The sequence below is a fragment of the Salmo salar genome, chromosome 10 (genome assembly GCF_965601325.2).
Source record: "Salmo salar chromosome 10, fSalSal1, whole genome shotgun sequence".
Lineage (NCBI taxonomy): Eukaryota > Metazoa > Chordata > Actinopteri > Salmoniformes > Salmonidae > Salmo > Salmo salar.
In genome coordinates, this window is record NC_138300.1 from 54,364,098 (window position 1) to 54,376,333 (window position 12,236).

The window sequence follows — 12,236 nt, forward strand, 5'->3', positions numbered from 1 at the left end:
GAGGATATTATTGAATTTATATTTAATGTTTTTAAGGAGGCAATTGATTTAGGGGTCCTGCCTGTTTCTATGACACAGGGCCTAATTTCTGTAGTACCAAAACCAAACAAAGATTCTATGATGTTAGAAAATTGGAGACCAATCACATTAATGAACAATGATGGAAAGATACTTGCATCCGTCTTTGCAGAAAGACTTAAAAAAGGTCTTGACCAAATCATTGAGGATACCCAGTCTGGTTTTATGAAGGGCAGATATATATGTAATAGTATTAGACTAGATAGACTACAATGAGCATATTATGGAAGATAGCTTTATTTTATTTGTAGACTTTTACAAGGCATTTGATACAGTTGAACATTATTTTCTTTTTGAGACTCTTCGATTTTTTGGTTTTGGTCAATATTTTCAAAATTTAATTAAGATACTTTACAATAATAGTAACAGCTCTGTTAAATTATCCCATGGAACTTCACAAAGATTCGACATTAGACGTGGAATTAAACAAGGATGCCCAATGGCACTTCATATAAATAAGGATAGTTTTAGGGGTATTCAGATACAAGACAAAGAGATAAAATGTTCACAATTGGCTGACGACACCACCATTTTTTGGAAAGATCATAATGAAGTCAAGAAAGCTATTGAGTGTATTAATGCCTTCACACATGTATCAGATTTATCTCTGAATATTAGGAAATGTGAATTATTTGCGTTGAAAAGATGTGACTTAAACTCAGTATGTAATATCCCTGTAAAAGATGTGATCACATATCTTGGAATCACATTTAGCAAAGATCAGAAAGAAAGGGTCAACTTAAATTTCTCTCCTATTGTAGAGAAAATTGGAAAGAGATTTAACTCCTGGTTATTAAGAGATCTTTCTTTATCTGGATGTGTACTTTTATCAAAATCTGAAGGTCTGTCCAGATTAGTTTATACCTCCCTTGCCTTGGATGTTCCTCTGTCAGTCACTAAAATGGTTGATACGAAATTATTTAACTTCATATGGAGGAATAAACCACATTATTTAAGAAAAGCGGTAATATGAAGCACCCAAGGTGAGGGAGGGTTGAATGCTCTGGATTTTAAAACCTCTAATATAATATTTATTTATTTAAGAAATAAGGATTGCATCTGGAATATCATCCCTAATTTAATATTCCAACAAATTGGTGGTCTAGAATTCTTACTGAAATGCAACTTTGATTTGGGTAAAATCCCTATTAAGCTTGCAAACTTTCATAAACAAGTACTTCTAACTTGGACCCTCATGTACAAACACAATTTTTCCCCTCATAGGTATACAATCTGGAATAATAAAGACATAAAATACAAAAACAAGTCTTTGTTTTTCCAAAACTGGTTTCATTATTTGGGTTAAACAATTACTGAACAATGATGGACAACTATATGATTATCCAGAATTTATTAGAACACACAATGTTACATTCACTCCTGAGTATCTAATGGTTGTTAGAGCTGTCCCTAAAGGTGCTATTCTTCTTTTAGGAGAATATAACAATACTCCAAGTGCAACTGTTGAGGATTTTGTAGCCTCAATACAATTAGAAGGAATTGTAATTTTAAACTATAAATGTAATAACATGTATATAAGGAAACTATGTCAATATGTTACTATTCCCTCTGCTAAAATGTACTGGAATGCAGCCCGAGGACAAGTGAACTGGAAGAAAGTTTTGTTGTTATCTGGTAAATATTGTATATCTAATAAGGTGAAAGAATTATCATACAAACTCATTCATAAAATCTACCCTGTGCACACACGGACAGATGATGAAACTCTGGGTTTCCACAACCAATTCATTTCTGTACAAAACCGTCTCAGGGAAGCTCATTTGGGTGCTCATCGTTCTCACCAGGGTCTTGACCTGACTGCCGATCGGCATCGTAACCGACTTCAGTGGGCAGATGCTCACCTTCCTGGCCTGCTAGACAAGTGTGCTTTTCACTGATGAATCCCAGTTTCAATTGTACTGGGAATATGGTGTTGTGTGGGTGAGTGGATTTGCTGATGTCAACGTTGTGAACAGACTGCTCCATGGGGGTTGGTGGGGTTATGGTATGGGCAGGCATAACCTACGGAAAACAAACACAATTGCATTTTATCGATGGCACAGAGATACTGTGACAAGATCCTGAGGCCCATTGACGTGCAATTCATCCATCGACATCACCTCAGGTTTCAGCATGATAATGTGCGGCCCCATGTCGCAAGGATCTGTACACAATTCCTGGAAGCTTAAAATGTCCCGGTTCTTCCATGGCCTGCATACTCGCCAGTCACCCATTAAACATGTTTGGGATGCTCTGGATCAACATGTACAACAGTGTGCTACAGTTCCTGCCAATAGCCAGCAACTTTGCACAGCCATTGAAGAGGAGTGGGACAACATTCCACAGGCCACAATCAACAATCCTCTATGCAAAGGAGATGTGGCGCTGCATGAGGCAAATGTTGGTCACACCAGATACTGACTGGTTTTCTGATATACACCCCTACTTCATTTTTTTTTTTTTACTATCAATCTGTGACCAACAGATGCATATCTGTATATTCCCAGTCATTTGAAATCCATAGATTAGGACCCTATTAATTTATTTCAATTGACTGATTTACTAATTTGAACTGTAACTTTCATCAATTACTTTTGTCGACCTCCTCGCTGGTTGAGTAGGGTTGTTTAGTAAAATCTCAGGATCCATGGTTCCACTATAAATTATACCGTATAGCGCAAATTAAATATTTAGACTAGGTAGCTATATCGTTCTCCGAAGCGTTTCCTAGGAGGGGCTGTTTCGACAGAACACCGGAAATAAGTGCTACGTTCTATAGAGTTCGTTGTGAAACAAATAGCTAACGAATCTATTTTCCGGCTATAAGCGGTCATTCTGCGACATTTCTTATTGCTCCTCTGTACCAAGAGGCAAATTCAAAGCGGATATTTATCTGAGGAAGGCGATACAGTGGGTAAGTATATTCATAACACTATAGAAATACAAACAATTATGGTAAATAACCACTACAGTGGTTATACTAATGGCTAGCAACACTAACTTAATATCACTTCAGATAAACAGAAATCGTTCCGCCATTTTCTGTTTGCTAAAATTCTAACGTTAACAGTTTGCCTAATTTAAGTTTGTGACAAAACAATCACTAAGTGTACAGAATCAACGCACCATCTAAACCGCTGGGAAATATGTATCCAAAAATATTGTATTTTCCGCTGTTTAAAGCTGGTGTACAAAACCGAAAGTAAAAGAGCAAAACAAAAATAAAAGGGACACTTCGGGATTTTGGCCATTAAGGCCTTTATCTAAATCTCTAATGTCATATGAATTTATGGTTACCACTTTGGTGTCTGCATCCAGTATGAAGGAAGCTAGCAATTATGCTAGTTAGCGATTTCCTTCAAACTGCAAACAGAGAAATAAAAGGAACCCACGGTTCATTTTATGAGGAAGTAGATGAAGGGCTTTATTGTCAAAATCCCGAAGAATCTCTAAGAACGGAGAGCATAGAAATAGCGCACATAGAACAGATCTACCGCCTCCTAGACTTGCTTTCAATGAGTGACAGATCTATAACACACTTCTATGTACATTTTATTGGGTTGTCCAAAACGTGACATTAAATCTTTAAGCCAGAGTATAGGCGGGTCCCATGTTTCATGAGCTGAAATAAAAGATCCCAGAAAATTTCCCTATGCACAAAAAGCTTAATTCTCTCAAATTTTGTGTACACCTTTGTTTACATCCCTGTTAGTTAGGTATTTCTAATTTTCCAAGATAATCCATCCACCTGACAGGTGTGGCATGTCAAGAAGCGGATTAAACAGCATATCATTACACAGGTGCACCTTGTGCTGGGGACAACAAAAGGCCACTCTAAAATGTGCAGTTTTGTCGCAACACAATGCCATAGATTCTCAAGTTTTGATGGCGCGTGCAATTGCCATGCTGACTGCAGGAATGTCCACCAGAGCTGTTGCCAGTGAATTGAATATTAATTTCTCTACCATAAGCCGCCTCCAACATCGTTTTAGAGAATTTGCCAGTACGTCCAACCGACCTCACAATCGCAGACCACGTGTAACCACGCCAGCCCAGGACCTCCACATCCAGCTTCTTCACCTGTGGGATCGTTTGAGACCAGCCACCCAGACAGCTGATGAAACTGTGGGTTTGCACAACCAAAGAATTTCTGCACAAACTGTCAAACTGTCTCAGGGCAGCTCATCTGCGTGCCCGTCGTCCTCACCAGGGTCTTGACCTGACTGCAGTTCAGCGTCGTGACCTACTTCAGTGGGCAAATGCTCACCTTCAATGGCCACTGGCACACTGGAGAAGTGTGCTCTTCATGGGTGAATTCCGGTTTCAACTGTACCGGGCAGAGCGGTTTGCTGATGTCAATGTTGTGACCAGAGTGCCCAATGGTGGTGGTGGGGTTATGGTATGGGCAGGCATAAGCTACGGACAATGAACACAAATGTATTTTGTTGATGGCAATTTGAATGCACAGAGATACCGTGACGAGATCCTGAGGCCCATTGTTGTGCCGTTCATCACCTCATGTTTCAGCATGATAATTCACAGCCCCATGTCGCAAGGATCTGTACACAATTCCTGGAAGTGAAATGTCCCAGTTCTTCCATGGCCTGCGTACTCACCAGACATGTCGACATTGAGCATGTTTGGGATGCTCTGGATCGACGCGTAGGACAACGTGTTCCATTTCCTGCCAATCTCCAGCAACTTCGCACAGCCATTGAAGAGAAGTGGGACAACATTCCACAGGCCACAATCAACAGCCTGATCAACTCTATGCAAAGGAGATGTGTTACTCTGCATGAGGTAAATGGTGGTCACACCAGATACTAACTGGTTTTCTGACCCACGCCCCTACTTTTTTTTTAAGGTATCTGTGACCATCCGGTGCATATCTGTATTCCCAGTCATGTGAAATCCATAGATTAGGGCCTAATGATTTCCACAACCAATTTATTCACAACAAACACAATCTAAAAAGTCAAAGAATGTAATTAAGAACGAGCAATGTCGGAGTCCGGTGTGTGTGTGTGTATGAGGGGAATTTATAGACAGAATATGTAGTATATCCACATACTGTCTATCTGAAGAACACAGGATAGAATAGTATATGGACAGCAATAGTTAAATAGAATGGGCTAGAATACAGTATATACATATGAAGTGGGTAAAACAGTATGTGAACATTATTAAAGTTGACCAGTGTTCCATGTCTGTACATAAGACAGCAGCATTTAAGGTGCAGGATTGAGTAACCGGTTGATAGCCGGCTAATGACAGGGACCAAAGTTCAGGGCAAGGTACTGGGCGGAGGCCAGCTAGTGGTGACTATTTAACAGTCTGATGGCCTTGAGATAGAGACTGAAAAACAGCTTCTCTGTCCCAGCTTTGATGCACCTGTACTTACCGCGCCTTCTGTATGGTAGTGAGATGAACAGGCTGTGGCTGGGGTCCTTGACCTTCTTGGCCTTCCTGTGACACCGGGTGCTGTAGGTGTTCTGGAGGGCAGGCAGTTGGCCCCAGGTGACTTGTTGGGCCGGCCGCACCAATGTGTCGGGCTGTATCACTGCCTGGTACGACAAATGCACCGTTCACAACCGCAGTGCTCTCTAGAGGGTGGTGCGTCCTGCCCAACGAGTCACCAGGGGCACATCAAATGTAATCCCTTTTCAGATATGTTTTGTACACTGTATGTTGCCCTAAGAGTTGTGCAAGGTTGGAAGAATCTTATTCAAAATGATTTACTTCTGTAATGGCTGCAAAAGCTGGAGTAGGTTGTGTAGATCTGTAAGAAAAACATCCTTTTTAATCAAATTTTGTTGTTTAAATTGATGGCATCAAAATGGGAAAGGGGGATACCTAGTCAATTGTACAACAATGTATTCAACTGAAATGTGTCTTCTGCATTTAACCCAACCCCTCTGAATCAGAGAGGTGCACGACTGTGCAAGGGGTGTGTATACTTTCACTAGACACTGCTTATTGTGTTCATCCTCTGTTTGTGTTTCCTGTGGCTCTAGTAAAAAAGGAGACGGAGCCTTCTGCTGCAGGGATGGAACAGCCAGGCCGTGATCCAGAGAAGAACACCACTGCCCAAGTGGAGAGCAGTGAGAGAGGCTCTACAGAGGAAGATGTTCCGGCAGAGCAGAGAACCGCAGATGGGGATACTCCGGCAGAGCAGAGAACGGCAGATGGGGATACTCCGGCAGAGCAGAGAACTGCAGATGGGGATACTCCGGCAGAGCAGAGAACCGCAGATGGGGATACTCCGGCAGAGCAGAGAACCGCAGATGGGGATACTCCGGCAGAGCAGAGAACCGCAGATGGGGATACTCCGGCAGAGCAGAGAACCGCAGATGGGGATACTGCGGCAGAGCAGAGAACCGCAGGTGGGGATACTCCGGCAGAGCAGAGAACCGCAGGTGGGGATACTCCGGCAGAGCAGAGAACCGCAGATGGGGATACTGCAGCAGAGCAGAGAACCGCAGGTGGGGATACTCCGGCAGAGCAGAGAACCGCAGGTGGGGATACTCCGGCAGAGCAGAGAACCGCAGGTGGGGATACTCCGGCAGAGCAGAGAACCGCAGATGGGGATACTCCGGCAGAGCAGAGAACCGCAGATGGGGATACTCCGGCAGAGCAGAGAACCGCAGGTGGGGATACTCCGGCAGAGCAGAGAACCGCAGATGGGGATACTCCGGCAGAGCAGAGAAACCAGAACCAGGATTCCTCTTTACCCCCTAGTTCATCAAGTGGTCAGGGGAGCCAGAACTTGGAGGATCTTGATACTGAAGGTGAGAAAAGTTCAATGTTTCACCCCTAAAAAATGGTACCGTCTAATTCCCTGATTCTGTCTTATTGCAGGTCTTGACATTAACACTTGTTCTCTTTCCAGGACAAGTTTAAACAAATGTTGGACACAAAAAATATACATTTCAGTTTTCCAAATGGATAAGTAAAAAAAATCACACTTCACAATCTCAAGGAATTTCTACGATCAGAATTGGATCAGCGAGGCCACCATTGGAATAATATTTAAATACATGTTTAATGTAGCCTACATAAAACAATATCCTACATGACAAAGTGTATGTGATATGCATATTGGCTACAGCCTCATGTCCAAACCAGTGATGCACAAAACATTAAGAACACCTTCCTAGTATTGATACACTGATTGAAGTGGATTTAACAAGTGACGTCAATAAGGGATCAAAGCTTTCACCTGGTCAGTCTATGTCATGAAAAGAGCAGGTGTTCTTAAAGTTTTTTTACATTGTGTATATCCATAGTTTTTGTCAAAGTTGCTCCAGCTCAGTTCATTTGTTTAGGAATCATTGATGGACAGAAATATTGAAACTGTCTCTAATTTTTAAGCAATTTTAAGTCAGGACTGAGACTGGAACACTCAAAACCTATTGGAAAGCCATTCTGGTGTCTCCTTGGCAATATACACTGCTCAAAAAAATAAAGGGAACACTTAAACAACACAATGTAACTCCAAGTCAATCACACTTCTGTGAAATCAAACTGTCCACTTAGGAAGCAACACTGATTGACAATAAATTTCACATGCTGTTGTGCAAATGGAATAGACAACAGGTGGAAATGATAGCCAATTAGCAAGACACCCCCAATAAAGGACTGGTTCTGCAGGTGGTGACCACAGACCACTTCTCAGTTCCTATGCTTCCTGGCTGATGTTTTGGTCACTTTTGAATGCTGGTGGTGCTTTCACTCTAGTGGTAGCATGAGATGGAGTCTACAACCCACACAAGTGGCTCAGGTAGTGCAGCTCATCCAGGATGGCACATCAATGCGAGCTGTGGCAAGAAGGTTTGCTGTGTCTGTCAGCGTAGTGTCCAGAGCATGGAGGCGCTACCAGGAGACAGGCCAGTACATCAGGAGACGTGGAGGAGGCCGTAGGAGGGCAACAACCCAGCAGCAGGACCGCTACCTCCGCCTTTGTGCAAGGAAGAGCAGGAGGAGCACTGTCAGAGCCCTGCAAAATGACCTCCAGCAGGCCACACATGTGCATGTGTCTGCTCAAACGGTCAGAAACAGACTCCATGAGGGTGGTATGAGGGCCCGACGTCCACAGGAGGGGGTTGTGCTTACAGCCCAACACCGTGCAGGACGTTTGGCATTTGCCAGAGAACACCAAGATTGGCAAATTCGCCACTGGCGCCCTGTGCTCTTCACAGATGAAAGCAGGTTCACACTGAGCACATATGACAGAGTCTGGAGACGCCGTGGAGAACGTTCTGCTGCCTGCAACATCCTCCAGCATGACCGGTTTGGCGGTGGGTCAGTCATGGTGTGGGGTGGCATTTCTTTGGGGGGCCGCACAGCCCCCATGTGCTCGCCAGAGGTAGCCTGACTGCCATTAGGTACCGAGATGAGATCCTCAGACCCCTTGTGAGACCATATGCTGGTGCGGTTGGCCCTGGGTTCCTCCTAATGCAAGACAATGCTAGACCTCATGTGGCTGGAGTGTGTCAGCAGTTCCTGCAAGAGGAAGGCATTGATGCTATGGACTGGCCCCCCCGTTCCCCAGACCTGAATCCAATTGAGCACATCTGGGACATCATGTCTCGCTCCATCCACCAACGCCACGTTGCACCACAGACTGTCCAGGAGTTGGCGGACGCTTTAGTCCAGGTCTGGGAGGAGATCCCTCAGGAGACCATCTGCCACCTCATCAGGAGCATGCCCAGGCATTGTAGGGAGGTCATACAGGCACGTGGAGGCCACACACACTACTGAGCCTCATTTTGACTTGTTTTAATGACATTACATCAAAGTTGGATCAGCCTGTAGTGTGGTTTTCCACTTTAATTTTGAGTGCGACTCCAAATCCAGACCTCCATGGGTTGATAAATTGGATTTCCATTGATTATTTTTGTGTGATTTTGTTGTCAGCACATTCAACTATGTAAAGAAAAAAGTATTTAATAAGATTATTTCATTCATTCAGATCTAGGATGTGTTATTTTAGTGTTCCCTTTTATTTTTTTGAGCAGTTTATTTAGTTTATTTGAAAACCTAAACCTGGGATAGTTTTAGTTTTCAGAAGACTGAGGTGGCTTTTCCTCTTAACATTTTACCTGGGCTTTGTTCCTTTCATATTTCTTCTGATCCTGACAAACTCCCCAGTTTTGCTGGTGACAAGCATACCCATAACATGATGCTGCCACCACAATACTTGAACGTGCAGAGGGTTTTACTCTGTTGTATTGGATTTGACCCAATCTAGTTTTTAATTTAGGCCAAAAAGTGGATGTCTTTGCCGTGTTGTCTTGCAGTATTACTTAACGGCTTTGTTGCAAACAGAATGGATGATTTGGAGTGGATTTTGTTTCACTTTGTAAATGTGGAATAGATCTGTAGGATAAAACAATCAAATGTAATCCCTTTTCAGATATAATGTTTTGTACACTGTATGTTGCCCTAAGAGTTGTGCAAGGTTGGTAGAATCTTATTCAAAATGATTTACTTCTGTAATGGCTGCCAAAGCTGCTTCCACCAAGTATTAACTCTGGGGTATAAAGACATACACAATCAAACCATCTCCATCTAAATCTATAATTTCTTTAACTTTGATCATGTGGAGTAGGATGTGTAGATCTGTAAGAAAAACATAATTTTGTCAATTTTTGTTATTTAAATTGATGGCATCAAAATGGGAAAGGGGGATACCTAGTCAATTGTACAACAATGTATTCAACTGAAATGTGTCTTCTGCATTTAACCCAACCCCTCTGAATCAGAGAGGTGCACGACTGTGCAAGGGGTGTGTATACTTTCACTAGACACTGCTTATTGTGTTCATCCTCTGTTTGTGTTTCCTGTGGCTCTAGTAAAAAAGGAGACGGAGCCTTCTGCTGCAGGGATGGAACAGCCAGGCCGTGATCCAGAGAAGAACACCACTGCCCAAGTGGAGAGCAGTGAGAGAGGCTCTACAGAGGAAGATAAGGATGGAGCTGTAGAGCCCCAGATCCCACTCATCATAGACCAGAGGGCTACTAAAAAACGTGAAGACCGATCCCGTAAGACTGCCACTTCCTTTCTGTTTTCATTGGTTAGTAGACACTAGGTAGTCTCTGACTGATTTGATGTGGCACTTGCAATTCAAGGAATTTTATATTTTATTTTATTCTCCCTCGGGACTAATTCTAAACCATGGAAATCATAACAACAAATAACTGAAGCCTGTTTCTGCTTTTTCTACAGGAAATGCATCAATGTTGAAGCTCACTGGGCTTCTAGTGTTGCTGCTGGCCGTGGCAGTGATGTTGTTCAACCCTGAGTCTCCCCCTGACCACACAGCATTCAACCGAACAGAGACTTTCCACAGAGAGATGAAGAAGATGGAGGCCCTGTTCCCCGGGCAGCGCTCTGAGCTGTGGAGGAGGAGCAGGATCCACCTGGAGAGGCACCTCCAGACGGCCCGGCCCACGGAGCCAGTCAGCCTGATGCTGACAGCAGGCCGCAGGGGGGAGAAGACGCTGCACTGCCTTGCCCTGCGTCTGGCCTCCGCCTTCTCCTCTGCCCTCAACGCCTCCTCCGTCCACATCGACGGGGCCAGCAAGACTGGCCAGGACAGCGACCAGGTCAAGCTGGACATCGACACCCAGCTGCGGGGTGCCTTCGAGGGAGGCCAGCCTGTAGCCGTCATCCACCGCTTTGAGGAGCTACCCCCGGGTTCCACGATCATATTCTACCGCTACTGTGACCACGAGAATGCAGCCTACAAGGAGGCCTTGCTCATCTTCACTGTGTTGCTGGGGGGTGAGGAGGAGCTGCCGGCCAGCCTGGGACTGAGTGCTGTGGAGGAGATGGTTGATGACCACCTGCAGGACAAGTTCCTCTCCTCTGACCAGCCGGCAGCCTTTGACATGATGGACTTGGACAAATTCAGTGGTCTGTGGAGCCGCATCTCCCACCTGGTCCTGCCAGTGGCAGTAGAGCAGAGCATAGAGCAGAGTGGCTGTGTGTAAAACCCCCTGTCTGTTTTTACTGTTCCACCTTCTGCTAGCCTGGTCCCAGATCAGTTTGTGATTTTTTTTTTTTTTTTTTTGCCTACTTCAATTGTCAATGCCATTTTTTGGTGGGGGGGGGGGGGCGGTCACAATTCCATAGGGAGTTGACGAGAGAGCAGGAAGACTGGCACCCAGGCTAATCTTCTAATACACCAATCACTAAACTATCTGAAACATCTATCCTCACATCCTTCATAACGTTGCCATCATCATCATCATCATCATCAGATGTGATGTTTTAATGATGCTCACAGCACACAGGGACATGAATAGCAATGGTTGACCACTTGCCACTTTATAAGTTCAGTCTACTACAAAAGGCAGAACCAAGAAAGAAAAACACACACCCAGAGAGAAATGAGAGTAATGTAGTAATTAGTAATCTGGAAGACACTGCAGGGTGTGTATTGTATGTACAGCATGATTGAGATTGGGTTATTAATGAAGGTTGTGATTATTATGAGTCTGTTTACTCTGTCATATTTTAATTATCCTATATATGTCTATTGAAGTGCAGCCTTCTGGAGTGTGTGTGTGTGTGTGTGTGTGTGTGTGTGTGTGTGTGTGTGTGTGTGTGTGTGTGTGTGTGTGTGTGTTGTTGTAACCAGGGGTTTACCTTGTCAGGATTACCCAGATTGCCTCACCTGTCAAGGACTTTGACGAGAGCAAAGATATCAATAAAACAATGTGCCTTAAATGGAAATAATAAATATGGGGTATGTGTGTATTCTCTTCTTCGTAGAATGAGTGTATATTTCATGAGCTGGCTCGTTCTCCAGAAATCTAGAAATGGCTAAATGACAGGTGCAAAGTAGTCTTTGGTCTGCCTCGTGGAGTACCACCAGAGGGCACCAAAGACCATATTGCATGGCTGTAGCTTGGTTCATTCTCTTCTGTCTAGGAAAGTTGCTTCATAAACTATTTAAAGACAAACTACTCACAAAATGTATGTGACGGACATGATCACGATTCAACCATTTAAATGGACACTCATATTCATTATATTTCCAACAGGGCTACCCTTTGTGTTCACTGTGTGCGCCACTTGGCATTTCCCCTTTGCGCAGTTAAACTCCTCCTTGCCCCCGTTCTTTCAGGTCCTCTCCTTTCTCTCGTCCGTCC

At 43.8% G+C, this 12,236-nt stretch overlaps 1 protein-coding gene and 1 long non-coding RNA gene across 2 annotated transcripts; one reads left to right on the forward strand and one right to left on the reverse strand.

The window, feature by feature from the left end:
* Window positions 1-1,347: 1,347 nt before the first annotated feature.
* On the reverse strand, window positions 1,348-2,825 carry LOC123724425 (uncharacterized). Its single transcript, XR_006756970.2, has 2 exons — window positions 2,671-2,825; window positions 1,348-2,100 (listed from the first exon to the last, which is right to left on the reverse strand). It is a non-coding gene; the product is annotated as an uncharacterized LOC123724425 (long non-coding RNA).
* LOC106560502 (torsin-1A-interacting protein 2) lies at window positions 2,809-11,824 on the forward strand. Its single transcript, XM_014123467.3, has 4 exons — window positions 2,809-2,992; window positions 6,093-6,866; window positions 9,933-10,121; window positions 10,306-11,824. Exons 2-4 carry the CDS (start codon window positions 6,125-6,127, stop codon window positions 11,070-11,072), a joined length of 1,698 nt encoding a protein of 565 aa, XP_013978942.2. The 5' UTR covers window positions 2,809-2,992; window positions 6,093-6,124; the 3' UTR covers window positions 11,073-11,824.
* Window positions 11,825-12,236: the final 412 nt, after the last annotated feature.

Bases quoted from the DNA above. Each gene is read 5' to 3' on its own strand.
- LOC106560502 (XM_014123467.3), top strand. From the start codon at position 6,125: ATGGAACAGCCAGGCCGTGATCCAGAGAAGAACACCACTGCCCAAGTG. The intron at 6,867-9,932 runs GTGAGAAAAGTT...CTGTGGCTCTAG, and splicing joins GGAGGATCTTGATACTGAAG to TAAAAAAGGAGACGGAGCCT. The intron at 10,122-10,305 runs GTAAGACTGCCA...CTTTTTCTACAG, and splicing joins AAAACGTGAAGACCGATCCC to GAAATGCATCAATGTTGAAG.